Source organism: Bison bison, unplaced genomic scaffold (genome assembly GCF_000754665.1).
Source record: "Bison bison bison isolate TAMUID 2011002044 unplaced genomic scaffold, Bison_UMD1.0 scf7180017864525, whole genome shotgun sequence".
Classification (NCBI taxonomy): Eukaryota; Metazoa; Chordata; class Mammalia; order Artiodactyla; family Bovidae; genus Bison; species Bison bison.
In genome coordinates, this window is record NW_011495076.1 from 2,916,052 (window position 1) to 2,940,237 (window position 24,186).

Here is a 24,186-nt window from a genome sequence, read left to right on the forward strand (position 1 = left end):
AACTGTGGTGCTGGAGAAGACTCTTGAGAGTCCTTGGACTGCAAAGATATCCAACCAGTCCATCCTAGAGGAGATCAGTCCTGGGTATTCATTGGAAGGACTGATGTTGAAGCTGAAACTTCAGTACTTTGGCCACCTGATGAGAAGAGCTGACTCATTTGAAGAGACCCTGATGCTAGAAAAGATTGAGGGCAGGAGGAGAAGGGGACAACAGAGGATGAGATGGTTGGATGGCATCACTGACTCGATTGACATGAGTTTGGGTGGACTCTAGGAGTTGGTGATGGACAGGGAGGCCTGGCTGCTGTGGTCCATGTGATCACAAAGAGTTGGACATGACAAGGGCCTGAAGTGAACTGAACCGAATCTTTTCCTTTTTCTGAGTTCCTTGACTTGGTATTTTCACCTCTCTTTATCCAGGTGTCTAATTTTGTGAGTCATCTCCTTCCTACTCATGAAATCCATTCAATCAGCAGGTCTGGCATTATATTCTTCTAGTCCCATTACCCCCTTAAAATGAAGAAGGTATTTCTTAAAATTCTGTTCTACATTTTGGGAATGAGATAAAAAATAAAGTGATTGTTAGTATATCAGGATTTTTCTATATTTGCTTACTTTCACTTAGATGGTGAATACAATCTGGCTCAAAAATTAATATCTATCATAAATTTGAACTTTTAAACAAAATCCATGTTTATACTTAATTACACTTGTCTCTCTGAGAAAATTGGAACAGTTGAATCAATAGTGATTATACACTGTCCCCCTCTGCTTCTCCACCATGGTTTTATAAAGAAATAGGCCAATAAAATAAAGCCTGCTCCCCTCTTGGTGGTGAGGGGCCAGTAGCAACTGTCTTGCTCAGAGGTACAGGAAACTGTGAGGGGCACTGGACAAAGGTTCGTGTCTACTCTTTTGGTTGGCATTATGTCTGTGCCATCAACATGAGGTCCTGTGACTCAGCTTTGACCAACTAGCTCTTTCAAGATGGGAAAGGGGTAGACTCCTCTAGCTTCCCCATGGTGTAGAAGAATCCATTCACATGCCTTCTGCTATAGGGCACGCCATTGGGAGGAGAGTATATAGGGACATTCGGAGGCTGCCTTGAAGGCTTCAAGTCACAACCCTGTCCTGATGCTGCTCACATCTGTATCTACAGCTCGGATCCCTTCCTGAGCTTGCTGCAGAGACATTCTATAGGATCTTTAAATGCAACTTTTACTAACACCTCCTCAAACCACCCTATCCCCCTAAAGCTGTTTTTGATCTCAGCAGGCAATGTCCTGCTGCTCATCTATCCAATTTCCCAACTCACAAAAGAAGCGTCATGCTTAGCATCTCTTTCTCTTTCACCTTCACATCCAATAAACAACCATGTTTTGTTGATTTAACGGTCCGAATCACTCCAATAGAGGCTTTCTCTCTCCCACTCTCACTACCTCTGTTCAGGCTACCACACTCTCCCACATAAAAGTGTCCTCCAAACAGGTCTCCCTCCCTCTGGACCAAACCATTCTCCACGCCACCACCTCAGGTATCTTTTTAGAGCACAAAGTGAAAGAAGTGAAAGTGTTAGTCGCTTAGTCATGTCTGATTCTTTGCGTGACCCCATGGACTGTAGCCTGCCAGGCTCTTCTGTCCATGGGATTCTCCAGGCAAGAATACTGGAGCGGACTGTCATGCCCTTCTCCAGGGGATCTTCCCGATCCAGGGACTGAACCCAGGTCTTCCACATTGCAGGCAGATTCTTTACTGTTTGAGCCATGAGGGAAGCCCTAAGTCTGGGTATTTTTCCTTCTTGCTGAAAAAACCTTCAATGTCTCCACTTCCATAGCTGAAAGGTCAAATCCCATACAGACCCTATGTGATCTGTCCCTAAATCTCTCTCTTCATCCTTCTCTCTCCGCTCCACTCTCGTGTTCTGTGTCTCAGCCACACTGAAGCACTTTTACTTCCTCCAATGTGCTGTGCTTTCTTTTGTATTCAGGTCCTTGCCTTTGCACTTTCTTTGGCTCAAAACACTTTCTGCAGCCCCTTCCCTCTTCCTGTCACTTGACAAGTCCATAGTCTTAATTCTGAGTTCCCTCATCCAAAAGTTTTTCTCGTACCCCTTTGCTCCATCCCATCTCCCATAATGCTCCCTTAGCATCTGTGCTTGTAAATTAGAGGCATTGACTACTTTACATTTAATTATCTGTTTACTTCTCATTCTCCCACTCTATCCTATAATCTCCTTAACCGGCAGGGGTAGTTTTTTGTTCATCCTTGACTTCTCACTGTATTTGATACCGGATAGGCACTCAGTACACATTCTTGGGTGGCAATTCGCCATCTAGACTGTTCAGCTCAACATACAGGCTAAGTAGGCAGGCTTTAGGCATATCTCTCCATTGTCATCCACTTTAGTCATAGCTCCGCCCACTGTGGCCCACTCTATCACCCACTCCCAGCATGTGAACAAATTTCTCAGGAACAACTGAAGATTATAGCACACACTGATTTTCAGCTTTTGACTCTGTTCACAACAATCAGTTATTGGTGAAACCATCTGAGTGCAAGAAAGAGCCCCAATCTGACAGAACTTGAACCCTAATGCTATTTTAAGAGGCAGGGACACAATACTCTTTTGATAGATCAGACAGATATGTCCCAAGGGATACAACAAAGCTGTCTTTGACCCTCTTCTTTTTAGTTTGTTCCTCATTACTCCCCATCCGACCATCTCCTCTCGTCCCTGTTCTCGGTAGAGTCAGAGGGTAAAATTCTGTGATGTACAAAGAACGATAAGAACTACTACCTCATTACTGCCAGAAAGCAGGTCTCCACGTGAACTATTCTAAAATCAGACATCATTGAGGGGAGGGGGCAAACTCTAATATTTAAGCAGCTTCTAGTCAATAATTCTCTGGATCAACATATCCAAGCGATACACAGGAAACTTAGATATTCTGAAGTGCATTACTTAGATTTTTTGGGTTGTTGCTATTTAACACATGGGCGTTTAATATTCACTTTAAAATTTACCCAGCATCTATGGGACTCCACTGTCCATCATCTGATGGTGGAAAAGCGGTCTTCCTTTTCTTTTGAGATAACTCTTAACCCTGCCCATGGGTACTCATGGGACCTAGAACTCGAGGGAAGGAGAACGTGGTTCTCTTCAAGCTTCTGCAGCGATGATCAGGCCTCCCTGTGGCCTGACTGACCAAAATGTAACAAGTGGCTGAGATAGCCCCGCCCCCGGTTCTTTTCCTATTTTCTATATAAAGAGATATTATAAGGAAGTCCAGTATATAGAACAGATAAAAGAGGAACTTCCCTGGCTACAGCCAGGATAATGGACAGAATGAAGACAGGAGGGGACAGCATCCAACCTTCCAGCTCCCCTTGCTCTGTGAAGAGACCAGAGCAGAACTACTTTCCAGAATTGTCCCTTGGAATCCTAGATGGGAAACAGCTTTTACAGCAGGATATTGCCAAGGACATTGTTCTCCTCTCATACAATTCTCATTTTCTAGAATGATCTGTAGAAGAAATTTCTCACAGAAATTTCTCTAATTTCCAGGAATCCTTCTGATTTTTTTTTCTGAGTACTTAATTTATTTTTTTTTTATCTTTTGAAGGCCATGGTTTATGCCTCTCTTTGGATCAGCCTCTTGGAAAGCCTGGAGTTGATTCTGTGGGTCCTTGCAGGGAGTACCTTAGGAATTTCTGGGACAAATCATGAATTGTAAACATTAAGTCAGGAATCCAGGTATCATTTCTATCTCATTTTCCTTTTACTCTGATTTTTACTTTATTCTTTAAAATGAATATTAAATTAATTTAATTTATGTTTATCTTCTATCTTACACATATATGTATATCACTTCAAACTCTTTCTGGAATAAAACAGGATAAAAATGAACATATGGATGCATATAATGAAAAAATAACAACTTTTAGCAACCATCATGTGACTGCTCTTACCTCATTAGGGTGAAATCCATCCACAGGTTCGATGAGCTGCCAGGGCTGCCCACCTCTCCTTTGCCACTCCTCCGTGACTGCAAGGCAGACACACACAGAATTAGAGACATGCTTTTCTGAGCAGTGGTCAACACCCAGAATAAGGGCTGTGAAGGATGCTCCTCCTGGGCTGATGTTTACCCAACCACATCTGCCTCTGAGTCATTGTTTCAGGATGGGGGTTTTCTAAACAGAAGTGATATTTCCATTGTATCAGTTTCCCCCTTTAACTCAAGAAGAAAAACATGTGATAGTGTTGGATGAATGTGGTTTGTAGAGTAAGGGGGGTGGGAGGGAAGGGTGAGCTGTAAAATATTCAACATTGATTTAAGTCCATCTCGTTTCTCAGTGACCAGAACAGAATTTCAGAAACAAGAGAAAACTATTAAACTAACCTTTCCTTTCATGGGTTGCCATTTCCAGACACTGCCTGCATATATCAAGCCATCATCATTAAAACTCACATAGTTCTCAGAAATATAATTACATAAAATGATCTCAACATCACATGTAGAGCATAGCTACAGAGAAAACACTATGAGCCTTAAAATGATGAGCAGCAATAAAACTGTTCTTCAACAGGGGTGAAACCCAGGAATGTCAGTTGCCCCAAGGCAATAGCACAATGAACTCTACATTGTAATATCATATTGTCAATAAGGATTTCTCAAGGAAATTTCAAATCCCCAGAAAACCTCCAGAGAGAAAATTGTGAGACCTACCGTTACTAGAGTAGCCCACCATGTCCTCACTTCCCTGGTGTCCTGAGAAGGGAGTGGGCACAGCTGTGATTCCCCCGGTTCCTCCCTCCTCGTGCGTATGTGTTCAATCACTGGTTGTGTCTGGCTCTTTGCAACCCTGTGGACTGTAGCCCATCAGGCTCCTCTGTCCATGGGGATTGTCCAGGCAAGAATACTGGAGTGGGTTGCCATTTCCTACTCCATCTTCCCTCCTCACTCCGCAAAAACTCAAGGGCAGGGATCTGTGCCCTCTTGCCCCACCCCCCACTTTTTATCTCCCTTTGCCCCAAGGGAAGAATGAAAATTCTATTAGGGGCTCTGACTGGACAAAAGAAGCTGGACTTCCCTGGAGCTGAATCAATACTATGTTGCTTTTGTAATTAGTTCTAATATCACGCCAGGCCATTTATACTTGCAGTCCAATCCCTGTCCCCAGATCAGATCAGATCAGATCAGTCGCTCAGTCGTGTCCGACTCTTTGCGACCCCATGAATCGCAGCACGCCAGGCCTCCCTGTCCATCACCAACTCCTGGAGTTCACTCAGACTCCCGTCCATCAAGTCAGTGATGCCATCCAGCCATCTCATCCCCAGAGGGGCTGCAAATACTGCTGCCCTTCTCACAGCACAGGAGACAATCCCTGCTGGTGGTTTGGAGTCTTACGCTGGATTACCAGTTCCTGTTGGCTTTTTCCCTGCCTGAATGGCCACCACTGAGCCACTCTCTTATACTTTGTGTTTTACTGGGTTTTATTGGAGGGTTCTAGAAGAAACAGCTATTGGAAAATGGCCTTTGCATTTGTTGTGACACTCAAATCAATGACATTGTCCACTGTGTCCTCCACATGTGGTCCTGAGGGAGACTGCTTCATGCTGGTAAATGATGTATCTCTCTGAAGGAGTAGCATATATCTGATCTTCTGATAGGAAGCTTAGAGTTGCAATGATGCTGAAACCACACTAACCCTTATGAAGACTTATTCTGCTGAACCAGCTTGCAGACCTCAACAGTTTCTTGCAGTTGGCCACAGGGACCCTGTGAAAGACAGAGCCTTGGGCAAGCTTGCCTGGCTCCAGCTTCAGTCTGCCTGGCTGTTCTGTTTTTCAGGCATGACCTTGGAATCAGATTTTCTGTTTCATGTTAAACTCCGGCTGCTGCACCTTAACCTCTGGCCCTGAAGCTGAAGCACCTGTGGGCTGTGCTGGCCTCCTGGGTGCATAGTGCTGCTCCCGCCCAGCTCTGCTCATCTGTCTTACCTGCTGTGAGCTCCCAGTGTTTGGCTCAGGCTGTTCCTTCTCCCCTTTGATTGACCAGGAGATGATGGGCCACTTTCCTACTCACTTTTTTGGGGGGTCCTGTTTTTCTACTTTAGAATTTTACACTGATTCTCTGAGTCACTGTCAATCTGACTATCCAACCAATTACCCTTAATGGAGCACCAGGCATTTGGAAAGGTTTCTTCAAAGTCAGTGTCACCCATTACTGAGCCCACTCCATACTTTTTGCTCTTCTGTATGATCAGCCTTATCCCTGTCTTGCAGTCCCAAGAGTTTCTAAAACAAAAATCAATAATGATGCAGAAAGGTCCAGCCCAGGTTAAGACATCAGCCTCCCAGATTATCTATCCCAGGAGAGGTGACCTCGCTTCTATGCTACTTGTGCTCTCTCACCTCACCCAAGTTCTCAATGAGCTTTTCCACCCTTTCTCTTGCTTCTCCCTTTATTTTCAGTTTGGTTTCCCTTATGCTGAACAAGTGTGAAAAAGAAAAGAAAGAGAGAAAGAATCTCTATCCAGTGTTAAGTAATTCCCAGTCCATGTTAGACAATGGAAAGCAAGCCCAATGAAGACCTCAGAAAGCCTGATGAGAAGCTATAGAGTTGGGTGAATAAGACATGAGGATTGTATTAATAAGATGGACAGCAAGGCATGGGTCTGACCTGGACCACCCACACATCCTCTGATCCAGCAGGGGCATGAAGTTCCTTACAGTATTTTCTGGCTCTCCTTGTTTGCAGAGAAGGCTCATCAACAAATTCAATCTAAACTTGTGCCTTTACTGGCTAAGACAACATTCGGAAAGGAATTACAGTAATCTAGAAAGCTGGAAAATCCACAGTGGAAAGCAAATTTGAGCCCATAAGTGAAACAAATTTGAGCCTATAAGTTTAAGCCAAGATGGTGTTCCTGGAGAGAAATGTTTACTGAGAGCCCCATATTATAAATACCAGACTTCTTATAACTATGTTTCTCTAGTGTGATTAAACGCTAGCCTTAACCAAGCTTAAAGTTAGTCTAGACTGTTTCCATTTTGATTTGAATTTTATGTGCATTACTAACTACTAAATGAAAAACTATTTCCCTTAGAGGAAGGGAGAGGTGGTGATGGATATTATACTTCATGGAACAAATTCAGTCATCAGAATTAATGACTGTTTTTTAAATGAAAAGGAATGGTCATTCCTTCTACTCCCTTGGAGGCTTGATCTCATAATGTAGGATCATTTTCTCACATGATGATTCTATCTTTGAGGGTTACCAGTCACTAAATATCTGTAGACATCAGAATTACAACACTTACAGGAAGAGTCAGTAACTCACAGGCAAGAGTTTAAGGTTTCACCTGTGTTATGACCAGACAGAGTTAGATAGAATGATCCTTTTTAGTTTGTTTATCTCAGGGTGAAATTTTGCTCTTTAGAATAAATACAATTGTAGACAGTAGTCTCTATTTCTTCCTGACTGATTTTGGCGTGGGATGTCCAAGCAGGGTATCATGGTAAATTGGTCAGTTTGCTTCCTACCTGGGACCATAATTAAAAATAGGTATACGAATTCCAATTTTTTCTTTGGAACAGCTGATTTAAAGCTCTTGAATCAGCATGAACGATCTCTTGGGATATGGTACCTACTGTATTTTCTTTATTGGTAAAGTCAAAACTTTGCTAATAACCAGTTTTTCAGAGATGCAATAGAAATCACAGGAGAGGACTCATAGAACATTTGCTAGCTCCTTGATGAACAGCAATATTAGCAGATACTTAAAGAAAAATCTGAGTTCTGGTCAGATTTCATGGCTATTGGTCATTTTACAAACACACGTGGGGGAACCAGGTTTATTCTAATTGAGTTGTCTTAGAAGCTGAGGGCAGCTGGTGGAATATTTAAAGTGTCAGTGAAAAAATGGCCTTGTCAGTCAAGTGGCATTTTCCTTCCCCCATTTGGGAGGTGTGGTAGAGATGAAGAAAAAGGACATCACCTACTCAGGCTGGCATTTCCTGAAGGGAGAAAAAAATTACTGCCTCTGTTTAGCTCATAACCAGTTGGAGGATGAGTCAGCGAGAGACAGAAAAAGTCTTTAAGGTGAGCAATCATCTTTTGGAGCTGGACTGAGGCTGTCAGAGTGGAGAACAGACAGGTCTCATGTCTACCCTTGAGGGACAGGGACCCTCAACAGTCATTTGCTCTGTCTCAGGGTGTAAAATTGTGAATTACACATGAAAGTAATATTTGTGATGCTCAAATGCAGTATAGAAATGAGAGCAGAGATTTTCACGTGACTACTGAGACTGCAGATTTAATAAATGACTCCATAGAGTTTCCCAGGAGGTGCAGTGGTAAAGAAACTACCTGCCAAGGCAGGAGACACAAGAGATGTGAGTTTGATCCCTAGATTGGGAAGATTCCCCTGGAGGAGGGCATGGAAACCTATTCCAGTATTCTTGCCTGGAAAACTCCATGGACAGAGGAGCCTGGTGGGCTACAGTCCACGGGGTCACAAAGAGTTGGACATGACCAAGTGTATGTGTTGGAGGCTATGCATGGAGATGGATCTGGGAGTGGATGCGCCTTCTGCCTGCCCTGGAAAAATGCTAGTCTAACACTGGGCGTCGGTGAAGACGTCACCACAGATGTCCTGAAAAGTAGATAGAGATTCCAGCTCTTTCAGAAGAGCACATAGCTATTAAATGTGGGATGCTATATCAGATGTTTTCAGAGGCAGATCCCAGGGTACCATTTCCTCTGTCTCCCCTCTCCCTCCCACTGCGTCTTCTCTAGTGGAGACTAACCTCATATGGAGAAGGCAAAGAAATCCCTGTACCAAAACTGGCCCTTCAATATCAGGAAATTCAAAAATTTCAGGAAATTCCTTGAACTACTGATGAGAACTGACAAACAAGGAGAGATACCTAGGAGGTTTCTCAGTAAGATGGTCAATCACCATGTTGATGTGGCATGTTCAGTTTAACTGAAACTTTTAAATTGCATTTATTGCTGCTCTGAGGATAAGAATGTGCTGAGGAACCTCTGCTTCCAAGCATGTGGAATGCTGGTAAGGATGGGGTCTGGGAGGAAGCTCTTTTCTCTATCTTTCATGAAGAGAAGGACTGTTCTGTTTTGTTAACTATATTCCCAGCACCTGTACAGCACATAGGAGGGCTTAGTAAAAATATGATGATTAAGTGACTAAGTTCTTAATCTTGGAGCATTATCAGATCCCCACTGATTAAGTTTTAATGTGTGTATGGATCATCTGTGGATTATGTCCAGATGCAGACAGACTCTGATTAGGCAGGTCCTAATTAGGAGTGGGGCCTAGGGCTCTGCATTTGCTGTATGGATCCTGTTCATTCTGAACTGTGTATTAAGTGGCCAGGGTATGAGAGAATGGTGCTCTTTCCTAGGTGCTGGTTATGTTCCAGGCATGGCATTTAGGAGGATTATACATTATTTCACGCAATCATCACAAAGACTTGTTATGTAGATACAGTGTCTCTGTTTCCAGGTCTGGAAAGGAGAGTTTGAAAATGTTCAGGGAATTTCCAACAGTCCCAAAGATAACAAATGACAGAGCTAGAGATTACTGTGGAAATGAGAAAGTCTCTAGTGAAAGCTAGGCATTATTATATTTTTAAAAACTTTATCTACATTCAGGGTTGGTGATGATCAAAGATTACTTAGTGGTACATTTGTTTTCACCAGGAATTCATTAATGAGGCTTTAACTCTGCATTTTAATGAGGGGTTATTTATCAAAATGTCTCTCCCCATGAGGGAAATATGTATCACCTAGGCAGGAAATCTAGTTAAGAGAGATCAGTCTTGTTGAAAAGATGTTCAGAATTGAAGTACTAGAGTCTACAATGCAAAACGTGTCAGCTAATGCAACATTTGATAATTCATGATGGCCATCTGCTTCATCCCAGATGCTTGGGCTGGGGGAACTGGGGGTGGGAAGATAGAGATGATAAACTCCTTATGAGAAATCGTCCATCCTTTGCACATACTGCAAAGCTTTTCGTTAGCATCATCTCAGCTGGCAGTCAAACAACAGAGGCTTTTGTCTTGTATAACAATTACTTAGAAATGAAAATGGGACTGGAAGGATTAAAGTCAACAGATAATAATTTTTCAGAGTCAAGATGTAAAGGATAAATCCAGTAATCATGCTTGCTTTCTTGTGACCGCTTATCAGTGACCCCAGTGTTTGGAGAGAGTGCTAGAAAAGCAGCAGCAATGTTTTTTCCCGAAAGCTGGGATATGGTTTGTCCATTTTACCATAGGCATCTGAAGTCCCTCCCTTGGAGACTCTGATTTGTTTCATCATGTGAGGGGGCTGGGAATCTGCCTTGCTTTGAGTCCTTAGGGAATCCAGTGCCCATGAGAAGAGACATGGGCTTATCCCTCAGGCCTGTCACATCCTTAGCCCATTCATAAGCAGGGCATTACTAAACTGTCAAGAATAAGTAAGATGATTTCACTGACCTGTTGGCTCCCAGCCCAGAGCCGTTTCTGACTGGTCACTGAATCTATTGCTGCAGGGATTCTAAAATAATGGTGAAATAAGGAAGCGATGCTAAGCTTCCACCTTTCCAGAAAGAGTATCATACTTTATTTCTTCCAATACTCAGAGCTATTAATGTGTCAGGATGGGCAACAGTGACTGTGTCCCTGCTACTGCCTGTTTGCTTGTAAACAAACACCTTGCCCAGGCAGGCTCTAAATGGTGGCTGCTGCTTTTGTCTTGTGTCAATACCTAAACCAAGCAAAACTTACTTTCTTGGAAGTCGAAATCTAAGTAGAAAAGGGCGAAGTTCGTAAATTTCTGGCTGGTTGCAATTTTTTTCAGCGTTTTGGAGAGTTGTTCTGCTCTCTGAATACAAAGGAAACAGGGAGAATTTCATGAAACCTAGACTTGGGCTTTAGGGAGATAATTCAGGCAGAATAAAGAAATCAATAGTTCCCACTCCCACCCCCACTGCAAGTCATCAGCAGAGAGCAGCTCTGCATATTAAATTCTGTTCATGCACAAATGGCCAACTGTTAAAATTCATTAGGAACCAAATCAGTGCAAATTAAAGTAATAAGATACCATTTTCTCCCCATGGTATTGTCAAGGAAAAGATGAACAATCGTGATAATAAAGAGTATTGCCATGGGATATGTGATTGAGAATGTCAATTTGTTTAACCTTTCTAGAGAACGGTTTGGTGATATGGATCAGATCTGGTGTACTCTTTGACCTAATAATTTTCTAGGAATTTATCTTAAGAAAATAGACATGCCACACAAAGACATACATTTTTATATATAAAAAGGTTCATCACAATGCTATATATCATAGTGGAAAATTAGAAACAACTCATATGTCCAACACCAAGGGATGATATAAACCATGATATATTCATGCACTCTGTATTCTAAAATGATTACAAAATAACGACGTAGAGGAATAATTATGAACATTAGAAGGTATAAAACAATACATGTGTTCTGATACTATGCAGGCAAAGTCCCCAAAATATGAAAGTAATACCGGAAAGACATACATATTAATTTTGGGTGGTGAGATTTTGAGTGATTTTTGTTAATGTTTTTTGTATTGTTTTACATTCCAAAGTTTTAAAAAATTGAAACATATTTCCCTTGTAAAAACTTTTAAATAAATTCCTTACAAAGAGATTATTTACCATCTGTGAAAGAAATGTGGGAACCTTTTTCAGAGAAGAAAGGAAGGCTCTGGGGCATCTGGTCCTCCCTTGCCTTGGGAGACTTCCAGCTCTGTGTCTACCTAACCTTGCTCACTTCTCTGATTCTACAAATATGTCTAGGACAAGCTTTCACAGACATCTCTGTGTGTGCGTACATGCGTGATGTGCATCCAAGAGAGGCACACAAAGAGAAACTGGCAAGATGACAGGCTCAGGGAGGCAGAGTGGGGAGACAGGGCACCCCACATTCTCTTGGCTCCTCAAGCATCCAAGAGTTTGAATTTGTTTTTTTTTAATTCACCACCTTGGAGGACATTGCCCTGCCAAAACCCCATCCCCAGTGAAAGTCCTGCAGCAAACACAAGGAGAGAATGCTCAAAGATGGGATCAAAGGACCCACAACAGCCCTACCTCTGAAGTGAGAGTCCGCAGCGTCTTGTTGGAAGACATCCAGCCGTGGCAGGGGCTGACCTGAGAGCAGGAAGACACTTTGAATACAGAAGAATGGTGCGAGTCGTGGGAACATGACCTTGGAAGCAGTCAGTGTGAGCTCACCTGGAGACAGTTGAGGAAGGAGTAGAAGTGCGCGTAGGTCACGTCCTTGTTGAGCTGGCCTGGAAAACAGAGGGATCTGGCCTGTGGCACGCACTCAGAGATACAGCAGCCAACGAGGGACCCTGATGGGTGATCCTGCCTCCCTTGAAGGAGGCTGGGGTCCCCAGGGATCTTCCCGGGTTTTGCACTTGGTATTGCTCTTGAGGAAGCCTAGGTTTTCCTTCTTTCTGAGCTCCCTAGACATTGAGACCCAGAGTTGGGGAGAAGCCCTAAGGAGTTCACTCCCATCTTGAGCTCTTGTCATGGGCTAGGGCAGGACTCCAGGGAGAGGGATACAGGGCACCATATGGACCAGAACACCACTAATGAAGGACTTGGCAGAGCAGCGGGTTTCTCCCGGCAATGGTATCAAACATGGGGCCCAGGGAGCATGCAAGGTGTAGTTGACCAAATCCTCCTTTTGTGTCTATGAAACACTGAAGTCTGACCCAATTAAATAAATATTCCAATTATGACAGGACAATCGAGTGTCTGAAGGTCTGATCATGCTCTATTTTATAGTTTGGTGAACTGAAGGTTTCCGCAAGTGCTTGGGCAGCCATCGAATGGGAGCAGCTAATGTTATACCCCTTCACGGCCCACAAGTTCTCTTACATGAGCCCTCATTCATAGATAGGCTCTATTTTTGGTGCTTTTGGAGCAAGTTAAAGAAGTACATAAGAATAAAGTGATAAGCACCAAATGCAAGCTCATGCAGAGTCTTTCCAAATATCACCTCTAGATCCAGAATCTGGGGGCATAATTTATTTTCTCTTCACACCTCCCACCCCTGGCCCTTCCACCATATCCCCTGCTCCCCACCCGCTCCCTCCCCTACTTCACCCCAGAGGCAATTCAACTTTCATGCTGCAGCTGGGACACAAAATCCAGGCTCTCCCGCATTTCAGGGGTGAATGACTGATGTCTTATCCATTAACACTTCTCTCACGCCCGAAAAAATAAAGGAAAATAATAGGGCCTATCTCGGAGCGAAGAGAAAGATTGAAGGTGATAGAACACAGTCTTATTTTTCACTTATACCTCAGATCAGTTAGACTGAAAGATAGATTCAATTTTCTTGTCGTAGGGGAAAAATATATTATGTCTCTGTGTGGGTGAGTGAATCCCAGGACTGGAAAACTGCAGGCTTATTATCGCCATTAAAGTCACAGTGACATGCGGGGCCTTCTCTGTGCTCTGAAGGTGTCTGCGTTTTCACATTTTAGATGAATCCCAAGCCACTGGCTCTTGTCTTCACTTTTATTTTATGGACTCCACATGGAGCTCTCAGCTCCCATCTTTCTTCAAGATCCCGCTCTCCGTCACTGAGTCTGCTTTCCCTCTGTGTGTGTGTGTGTCTGTGTGTGTGTGTGCGTGCGTGTGTGCATGTACTTTTGCAATTTGCCTCTTTTCTGCATGTGTCCCTGCCTGTCTCAGCCTAGCCCAGCTGCAATGACTGACACCTCCAACCTGCATCGCCACCCTTAACTCTCCACTGCCGGGAGGCCTTGGCTCTTGCTGACCCAGCCCCTGAGTGCCAGCCTTTCCTCTGCCATCTTGTTTCTTTGTTGGTACTGGGGCCATGTAACAAACCTTAGAGAGCTTGGCTGGGGCCCTGACAGCCTGCTTGGCCCTGACTCTCACCCAGTGGCCTCTCTCTGTCTTTCCCCTGCCCGGTGGCTGAAGTCTCTTCAACCTGCCGGAAGTGGCACCTCATGCCTAATCACAAGAAACATTTCTACACCATCTTCTTCCTCCTCTGAAAGACTGGACTTCACTGATATCCACAGGGACTGGAGTTTATCCTGCTCCTGGATGCTGGAGAAGTCATCTGCTGTCTCCCCTGTGGGGGCTAAGCCGATCCATAGTCTTTCTGCGTCCCAGCTTACTCCCCTCTTCTTGCTATGCTACTGCCGAGGTCCCAGCAAATGTTAGGATGAGACTACAAGGCATATCCTCCTTCTGGATCATCTCCTAGTCCCTTTTCCTTCCCCTCTATCTCCTGGCTATTCTGGTTCTGTGTCTAATTGGATCAGGTTGATGGAGAGGAAGTTCTTAGGTGAGTAGGTAGGTCTGTGGATGGGATAAGGGCATATTAACTGTAGTTAGAAGATAAATAGGAGAGATGTAATGGGTTGGTTTCCCTTCTCTCTGGTATTTCTGCCTATTAAAGGTTAGGGTGTCTGGGTCTGGTCTAAGATCTTTGGATCTTCGTTCCCACAAGACAGGAACCAGCAGTGAAGCAGGTTAATGCTGGGTCAGTCTCAGGGCTTGGTTGCTTTGCCCAGGTTAGGGTGAATCTCATCTTAATCAATAGACAAACTCCTGAGTCTGGTTCCCGGGTCACAGTGCTCCAAAGATTGGAGGTGGAGCAGAACAGAACGGAGACGATGCAAAGGCAGCAGCCCCTACTCAACCGTGTCGTCTTAGGTGAGTTAGGAGCCTGCCAGAGGAGGAATGAGGATGCTGGGTAAATCCCACCTCCTTCCCCAGTCTGTCTAGGAAGGACCCTGATGCTTCTTGAGGAATTCAACACTTATTTCCCATGGCAACCAGACAGCAGGGATAATTTAAGATATGAATAATAACTGAAAAACATTAGACATTTTAGGTGGTTTCAACTTTCTCCCTAATTGGATCCCCCTCCCCCACCCCACTGCACCAAACTAGGGTTGTTTATATAGAACACACTTGTTCCACCTTTTGCTTTAGTGCTGTGAAATGCTAGTCTAGATCAGCGGCTGGAGGGAGGCTGTTTGAGGATAAGACAAAGCCTAGGGCTGGGTTTCTCAGCCTTGGTACTGTTGACAGTCATGGTTGTGGAGGGGCTGTCCTGTGCACTGTAGGATGTTTAGGAACATCCTTGGATTCTAACCCTTGGATGCCAGTAGCACCCTGTATCTCCAAGTGTGATATGGTGGGGTTGGGTGGGTAGTCCCTGGATGAGAACCACTGGCTGAGAGAATCCTCCAAGTGATTGAGTTCCTGATCAATCACCTTTTTCCTCTCCTTGCTCTCTTCCAAATTATGTAGAGTCATTTGTAAATACTATGGTTGAGTCAAGGGAATTGCATGGCATATCTGAAAAAACTTATGTATGCAGTCTAACTTCAGTTCATGGAAAAGGAATGGGATTTGAAGTCAGAAAACCCAAAGTCAAGTCCCTAGTGGTGTGAGAGAGTAAATTGGGAGCACATTTCCCCTGCCTCCAAGTTCCCTTCTCTAAGCATTTCTTAGTGTGGGTGAAATCTAGGAATTTGAAAACATCTGTTGTGCCATGCTTAGTCACTCAATCATGTTCGACTCTTTGGAACCCAGTGGACTGTAGCCTACCAGGCTCCTCTATCCATGGGGATTCTCCAGGTAAGACTACTAGAGTGGCTTGCCATGCCATCCTCCAGGGGATCTTCCGAACCCAGGGATCAAACCCAGGTCTCCTGCATTGCAGGCGAATTCTTTACCATCTGTGCCACCAGGGAGTCTGAAAATATCTGTTAGGGGAACGGAAATTTTCATCCCCAATGGCTCAAAGAGATATTCTCAGCCCAAGTGGTTGTCCTTCACATGTCCAGGGCAGCCCAGAATGGAGTAAAGTTCACTGTGTAATCACACAATCATTTCTTCAGGGTGTGGTCGAAGCCATGTGAACAGGTGGAACATGCTTTCCTTATGAAAGGCTAAACTATGTTTTCTTAGACAACAATAACATTCATAGTATATTTCATAACTGAAGAAGAAAATTACTTTAGTCCGTTGGTAGGGAGTGTGGTATGTGGACATCTATCGTCCCCCAGTAAGGGGAACTCAGTGAAGGGATCAGAGCCCTTTGAGAGCTGGTTAGAGAGTCTCTGCTCTTTTCTTGTGTGGGGAAGGGTGGAACTTGCTGAGGGAGGTAGTAGGGAGGTTAGATTAAACAGGAACTGCAGGAAGAAGCAATGGCAAGCCACTCCAGTACTCTTGCCTAGAAAATCCCATGGATGGAGGAGCCTGGTAGGCTGCAGTCCATGGGGTCTCAAAGAGTCTGACGCGACTGAACGACTTCACTTTCACTTTTCACTTTCACACAATGGAGAACGCAATGGCAACCCACTCCAGTGTTCTTGCCTGGAGAATCCCAGGGACAGGGGAGCCTGGTGGGCTGCCATCCATGGGGTTGCACAGAGTCGGACACGACTGAAGCAACTTAGCAGCAGCAGCAGGAAGAGGACATGAGAGGACTGAAAAGACACAGGGATGTTACGGATGCAAGGGAAAGCTCTCACCTCCACCCACTATGGAGGACACAAAGGAAGGAGTTTCGGGTCACCCCCCTCTGAATTGCTCATCTGACTCACAAGAAACTGCTTGTACCTCCAGGGTTGGTCTAAGGAGGCAGACCTGGCAATACCAGGGAAGGGACAGTCTCTTTCCATGAGAGACTGGCACAGGTGCTGTGGATATGGGGCTGAGATGATGGTCCCCAGGCCTCTCCCTGTAGATGCCTCTCTGAGAGGCCTGAGGCCAGCGCTTCCCATCTGCCCTTTGTTTAATTTTCTCTAGTAACACTCAGCCTTCTCTGACTTTTGGAATCTTTATCCCACTGTAACCTAAGCCTATGCTGGCTGAGATTTTTGACTATAATGTTCACTGATGGTTACACAGTGTCTTGAACAGCACATAGCATACAATGAGTATTTTTTGAAAGGACATTCTTCCCTGAAACACAGAAAAAGAACCCTGCTACACCCAGGTTACATATACAATAAGCTGTGCAACATTTGGCAAGCTACCCAACCTTTCTGAGCCTTAGTTTTTTTCATCAATCAAGTGGAATGAACAGAAACATTTATCCTACAGAATTGTTTTAAGGATCAGTAATGGCAGCTCTTCCCAAGGTGAATTACTACTACTTGCCCAATCTTTGTAAAGCAGCATCTGGAATGCTACACATGCTATCAGAAATTTCCTGGAACTTTAAAGCATTTCAGGGCCAAGAACTCCAAGAATGTGGAAGCAGGAACCAAAGCTTCTGGAGGACTGTGTTCTGTAGAACTCCCAACTGGTCACTAGAGTGCACAGAAAGTAAAAGTGAAAGTCGCTCAGTTGTGTCTGACTCTTTGTGACCCCACGGACTATACAGCCCATGGAATTCTCCAGGCCAGAATACTGGAGTGGGTAGCCTCTCCCTTCTCCAGGGGATCTTCCCAACCCAGGGATTGAACCCAGGTCTCCCACATTGCAGGCAGATTCTTTACCAGCTGAACCATCAGGGAATCCCAAGAACACTGGAATGGGTAGCCTGTCCTTTATCCAGCAGATCTTCCTAACCCAGGAATTGAACCAGGGTCTCCTGCATTGCAGGTGGATTCTTTGTCAGCTGAGCTACCAGGGAAGATTCAGGGTGCACAGAAGCCATTAGAATTCCGGCCACCAGGGGCCGCTCACCACTGAGGTCTGGAGAAATCCTTCCCTTGGACTTATTTGTCCCCTTTCTGTCTCTTGTTTGGACTTCGTTGGCTTGTTCTGTGTTCTGTATCTCACCTTCAGCGAAGGAGTTTCCTTATTTAAACTCGTACCTTTCAATTTGTCCAAATTCTTTACTAACTGTGTCTGCCCTGTCTGACTTTGATATGGTTCTGGCCACCTTTGGATACTGACCTTTAGATCCTATACCTGGGTACTCTCTCCTTGATTGGTTCTGGTGACATTTAAGGTGTATTCTTATATAGTTGAGCTACATATATTTGAATTATGAATACACTGACATTGTTAAAGAGTAAAAGAATCTCTGATACCAAGAGGATGATATCTGTCATGCAAATGATCCCAGAGAAATCTTCCATCTGGTAAGCCATATAAAATAACATGACTGTCATTTGGCAGGTGGGAATCTAGATACTGCAGAGTCTGCATGACCTTGGAGTACAATTTCTCAGGAGTGGTCATTTCTGGGAGAGGATCAATATTCCTGTTGGCAAAAGAAACAGAAAACATCTTAGTAGGTTATAAGGATAAATGCATGCAAATACACTTCCCTGCCCATGACACACACACACTCTCTCTCTCACACACACTGATTATTTATTTGCAAAATATTTCTGACTTTAGGACTCTCTTGTGATTAGGAGGGCCACTGACAGGTCTGGCCTACGAGTTGTGAGCAGCAATGGCATTTGTCATGTTTGGTTGTATGAGAGCCAACATACATCTGTGTCTCTTTTGGGTATCTAGGATACCCTTTCTCTTTGCCATGGGCCTGAACAATGTTCTAGAAGGCAGCTGCTCCACCAATGAGTACCGGAACAGGGCTCCATGGTGATCCTTGATGGACAATGTAGTGTGAGTGAGTAAATATTTATTGTGTTATGCTATTAAGATTTTAGGGGCTGTTTGTTCCTGCAGTATAATGTCACTGATCCTGACTATTGCACACAGTTAATGGAATCAAAGAAGTCTGGTACTGCTTATTATTTGTTTGGCGCTTTGAGATCTGCAACTTGGCCTTTGAAATTTTTCATATATATCATAGTCAGGGAAACAGACTTTCACTGCAAAATGAAGTGACATTATGTGTCCATACTACATCCTTCCTTTCTGCACTAAATGTGAACTTTCATGAATTTCCTGATAGACTGCTATTCCAGACTGTACCCCTGCAACAATATCTGTCAGCAGACAATTCAAATTTTCATCACTGCCTTTCTCTATGTGGTAGTGCTTGTGCTCTATAGAGGATATTTAAAATTTTAAATTTTATTTTTATCTTTTTGTTCCATAAAAGTTAGTGAAAACAGAAAATGAAAGTATTGAAAGTAGTTATAAGAGCATGGTCCTAAAATCAAAGAATTTAAGACAAACATGTAAATCATAAGTGAATTAAAAGTAGCAAATCTGTATAATAGGCTCCACAGAGTGAAGTAAGCCAGAAAGAAAAACACCAATACAGTATACTAACACATATATATGGAATTTAGAAAGATGGTAATGACAACCCTGTATGCAAGACAGCAAAAGAGACACAGATGTATAGAACAGTCTTTTGGACTCTGTGGGAGAGGGAGGGGGGGGGATGATTTGGGAGAATGGCATTAAAACATGTATAATATCATATAAGAAACAAATTGTCAGTCCAGGTTGGATGCAGGACACAGGAAGCTTGGGGCTGGTGCACTGGGATGACCCAGAGGGATGGTATGGGGAGGGAGGTTGGAGGGGGGTTCAGGATGGGGAACATGTGTACACCCGTGGTGGATGCATGTTGATGTATGGCAAAACCAATATAATATTGTAAAGTAAAAAAAAAATAATAATAAAATTAAAAATAAATAAATAAATAAACAAACAACAACAACAAAAAATAAAAGTAGCAAATCTTTAGCTTCAATGAGACATTTTTTAATTTAAGCTGGTTGATTTATTTTCATTTGTCTTGGAAAAGAGCAAAGAACAAAGATAAGAAATGTAAAAAATACTAGAAATAAATCATTGAAAATTTCATTTAAATCTCCCTTCTTTTCTTTGTTTCTATCTTTTTTTCTTGTTATGTTTAAAAGGCAAGGTACAAATAGGGATTCTAGAACATTTTTTGGATTTAATATCTAAGCCTACTATTATTTTTGCACAACTGATTTTTGTACAAGCCCTAAGTACACATCAAATTTGACTTAAGATACTAACCTGCATTAACCTGGGAGAGGAAATAGAATTTTCTGATTTTCATCTACTCTTTAGGCTTTAAACTGCCTGTTGTTAATCTAAATGGAATCATGTTCTCTAAGTTCTTAAAATTTCAGATTTACCTAATGATCCTGTCTATGGATTGAATAGCATCCCTCAGACTGTGACCTTATTTGAAAACAGGGTCTCTGCAGATATAATCAGTTGATATGAGATCATACTGGGTTGGGATGAGCCTTAAATACAATCATTAGGGTCTTTTTAAGAAGAGGAGAGACGCACGTGTAGGGAAGAAAGCCATGTGATGCTTGAAGTGGAGACTGGAGTGAGGCTGCCACAAGCCAAGGAATGTTGAGGATTGCAGGGAGCCACCAGAAGGATGAAAAGACAAAGAAGGATTTTCCATAGACACTTCAAAAGGAACCTGGCCCTTCCCACACCTCGATTTTGGACTTTTAGCCTTCAGCGCTGTGAGAGAACGTTTCCTTTGTTTGAAGTTACCCAGGTTGAAGTATTTTCTCACTGCCACCCTTGGGCGTTAAATGCAGATTCTAAGCCAGAAAAAGTAAGTTCATGACTCACAGGTTGGACCAGACATAAGAGACATGGGAAGAGGGAATAGAAAGAAGTCCCGGGGGTATTCATTATTGTCACTTTTAAGGGACCTGCTCCTAAATGGATATCGGTGTTGTCATTTTGGAAGGAATTTTTCAAAATGTATCAAAATTTGAAGTTGGCTTAACTATTAACCTTGATTGACATTTCTCTTTTGGGAAATTGTCCTTTAATAATGTTTGCACAAATGTGCAAAAATGTACATACAAATATTGCAGCATTTCTTGGAACAGAATAAAATTGGAATAACTAAAAAGCCTGGCTACCTAAATTATAGTACACCCATGCAGCCATTCAAAGGAATGAAGTATCTAGATAAAGGTGATTGTTGCATATGGCACATTCTGAATGTACTCAATGCTACTGAATCATTCACTTTAAAATGGTTAATTTTACAATATGTGAATTTCATCTCAATAAAACAAAATTTTTTAAAAGAATAATCTAAATGTATTAACATGGGAAAGACTGATGAAAAGTATTGTTGATCAAAAAGAACAAATTGCAGAGCACTAAGCATAATAATATTTCATTTCAATGAATATTAATCAGCCTGTAAGTTAGAATTTGAATAGAAAAAAATCTGGATGCAAATACAGGAAGCTGTCTCTATTGGTTAGCTCAGAGCAGGCTTGTGCGGGCTGGTAGGGAGTGACTCTGGCATAACTCTCCCTTCCTAAATCCTGTATTATTTGAACTTCTTACAACAGATGTTATTTTGTGATCAGAGAAACAATCCAAATGAAAGGGGTCCTTGTATCATTTTATTCTTTCTAAAATAAGAAAGAAAACTGAGTTTTAATGGGAGGGGCAGAAAACATTGTCATCTTATGCCATTTCCGCTCTATTTATTTCACTTGGCCAAATAGACCTTTCGCATTGTTGCTATCCCGAGGGTGACAGACTGAGCATGCGTGTGAGGGTCACATGGGCCAGTTGTGACAAGCGTCATGTCCCCATCCAGAGGAAAAGGTGGAGCAAGCCTGATGTTTGGGGCGTTTGTTGCAGTCGGTGTATATGCTTCTACACTAGGTAATGAGTTCCTTGGACTTTGTGATAGAGATAGGAGGAAAGGGAAAAAGATGCCCATTTTACAAAACCCCAGCATGTAGAATAAAATTCTATATTTATGCTTTTTATTACTTTGGGAAAAATTATATGGTTTTATGAACAAAAAGGCTCTGTAACCTACAAAAAAAAGTACTCAGAAGAATTTGAGAATAGGTTGCCTACCTACTAGGGGTAAAAGACTGGTAAGGCTTGATTTGCAGATGTCCAACAGCACTAGAAGGACCCCAGTGTGTGGAGGGGATTCGGGCTGCCCCGTGGGCTTGTTCAGACCAGGAGAATCCACCCAGAGTGACCAGGGTTTACCTTCACTGTGTGTTTGGAGTGCAACAGCAGGGGTTAAACAAAGCAAGTTGGGGTCTGTGTCCTGTCTTCTGTCAGTGGTAAAGCTAGCATGCACACCTGTTAACTTTTGCCTTGGCATCTCAGGTTTTGTTTTTTCTGCTGATACAACAGCAGTATGGCACAGAGCAGTTATGCTGAGTAAGCCTCTCCAACCACCTAAAAGCGAGATGAGTTAAGAGGGAGGAAAGTCTCCCAAACTCCCTCTTTAATGATTCTTTTTTGGTCAGAGACACAACCCTGATGATAAACAAAGAATCTCAGCTAATTTGCATTTACGAAAGGGCACCTCACAAAATAAGCAAGCTTAACCAAAATGACTTGAAATCAGAATAGAAGCCATGATGCTTCTGCTGGAACAGTCTCCAGTCATCTTTGCTACATCACGTACACCTAGATAATTTACATGTGTGCATTGCTAGGTATACCCTGTCATGAGCATAGCAAGCTCAGGCAAGTTCAGAAGGGTCTGAGTGGCAGATGGTGGGTCACTTCTTCTGGATGCCATACAAGGTCCCTGTGACTCTGTATCTGAAAAATTATCAATGCCACTTTTATCTGTGTACTCTTTTACTCATTGGAAAAGACTCTGATGCTGGGAGAGATTGGAGGCAGGAGGAGAAGGGGACAACAGAGGATGAGATGGCTGGATGGCATCACTGACTCGATGGATGTGAGTCTGAGTGAACTCCGGGAGTTGGTGATGGACAGGGAGGCCTGGCGTGCTGCAATTCATGGGGTTGCGAAGAGTCGGACATGACTGAGCGACTGAACTGAGCTGAGTACTAGCATTTTAGTGATCAAAGAGTTCCAGTGGTTTGGGAAACACCTCCCAGGCCTTGTGGGCATGCTAAGTCACTTTAGCCGTGTCCCACTCTTTGCGACCCTATGGCCTGTAGCCCACCAGACTCCTCTGTCCATGGGATTCTCTAGGCAAGAATACTGGAGTGGGTTGCCATGCTCTCCTCCAGGGGATCTTCCCAACCCAGGAATCAAACTAGCATCTCAGGTCTCCTACATCGGCAGGCAGATTCTTTACCACTAGCGCCACCTGTTGTCAAAGGCTGACTGGGCTGAGCTGAAACTTTAAACTTCCCCAGGATGCTCTGGAGCCCATGTCAGATCCACTTTGCCATCCTGGGTTTGCCTGCCACCGTGGTGTTTGCATCCTTCTTCACCCACTGGTGAGCTCACACCAGTCACTCGTGGAGAGGTGAGGGGTTGCGGGGACAGAGCTTAGGGGAGAAGTATGAAAACCAGATTGAGAGACATGACGCTCATGCCAAGAAAATAACGAAAGACAAAATGGTGCCCAGCACATGCTCTCACATGTCAGGACCACAGGGCTGGGCTTGGAACAGACAATGAGCCTTGCCTTTGGGGTGGCTCAGACTCTGTCCTCATCCTAATGAATTGTGCCCGATCATGCAAAATAAGCCTCATGACTTGGATGCAGGGCCAGCCAACATCATTTCATTAGCCTGGCAGGTGTTTCAGCCAGATTGCACCTGGTTGGTGGCAGGTGTGCCCCTTCTCGAGGAAGAAGGCAAGCAGACTCTGCAGAAAACATTGCCCAGAATCAGAGCAAGAGCCCAGAGACTTGTTGTGGTTGAGTGTTCAGATTTCACCCACAGCTAGTTTTGTGCTTTTGAAACATCCAGGTAAGAGAGGGCTTCCCAGGTGGTGCTACTGATGAAGAATCTACGTGCCAATACAGGGGATGCCAGAGACACAGTTTCAGTCCCTGGGTCAGGAAGATACCTGCAGTAGGGAGTGGCAACCTGCTCCAGTATTCTTGCCTGGAAAATTGAGGCAGCCGTTTTCTCCAGGCCCGCCAGTTGTAACCACATTATTGACTTCCCACCCCAACTCTTTGAAAAGGCCTCTTGACATAGATGGGGAATGGGGTGGGGACTCACTGGGCCCGCATTACCTGATGCATAGAGGTCCTGGGGCCCTTAAAAGAGTATGTGGTCTGGAACATCCTGGCTGGTTGAGAAACTCCTTGGCCACCCACACTGCCACTGAGGAGGCTGGGAGAGAAAATGCCTCTGAGCAGGAGTTCTGTCCCTTCCCTTCTCTATTGGTTTTCTACCCTTGATTGGATGGAATGGATTGTTTTCTGGCAGCTGAACTCCTTGGAGTCTGTTATCTATCAGCACCTTGGCTGCTTC

At 43.7% G+C, this 24,186-nt stretch overlaps 1 protein-coding gene across 2 annotated transcripts in view; it reads right to left on the reverse strand.

Moving 5' to 3' along the window:
- AOAH (acyloxyacyl hydrolase (neutrophil)) overlaps nucleotides 1-24,186 on the reverse strand; it is a 189,970-nt gene that overhangs the window by 12,248 nt on the left and 153,536 nt on the right. For both annotated transcript variants that reach the window (XM_010831159.1, XM_010831158.1), the window contains exons 17-21: nucleotides 18,106-18,278; nucleotides 12,293-12,351; nucleotides 12,149-12,208; nucleotides 10,803-10,899; nucleotides 3,970-4,046 (exon numbers count right to left, since the gene is read on the reverse strand). In XM_010831159.1, the coding sequence (XP_010829461.1) occupies nucleotides 3,970-4,046; nucleotides 10,803-10,899; nucleotides 12,149-12,208; nucleotides 12,293-12,351; nucleotides 18,106-18,278 (466 nt within the window). The remainder of the gene's footprint in view (nucleotides 1-3,969; nucleotides 4,047-10,802; nucleotides 10,900-12,148; nucleotides 12,209-12,292; nucleotides 12,352-18,105; nucleotides 18,279-24,186) is intronic.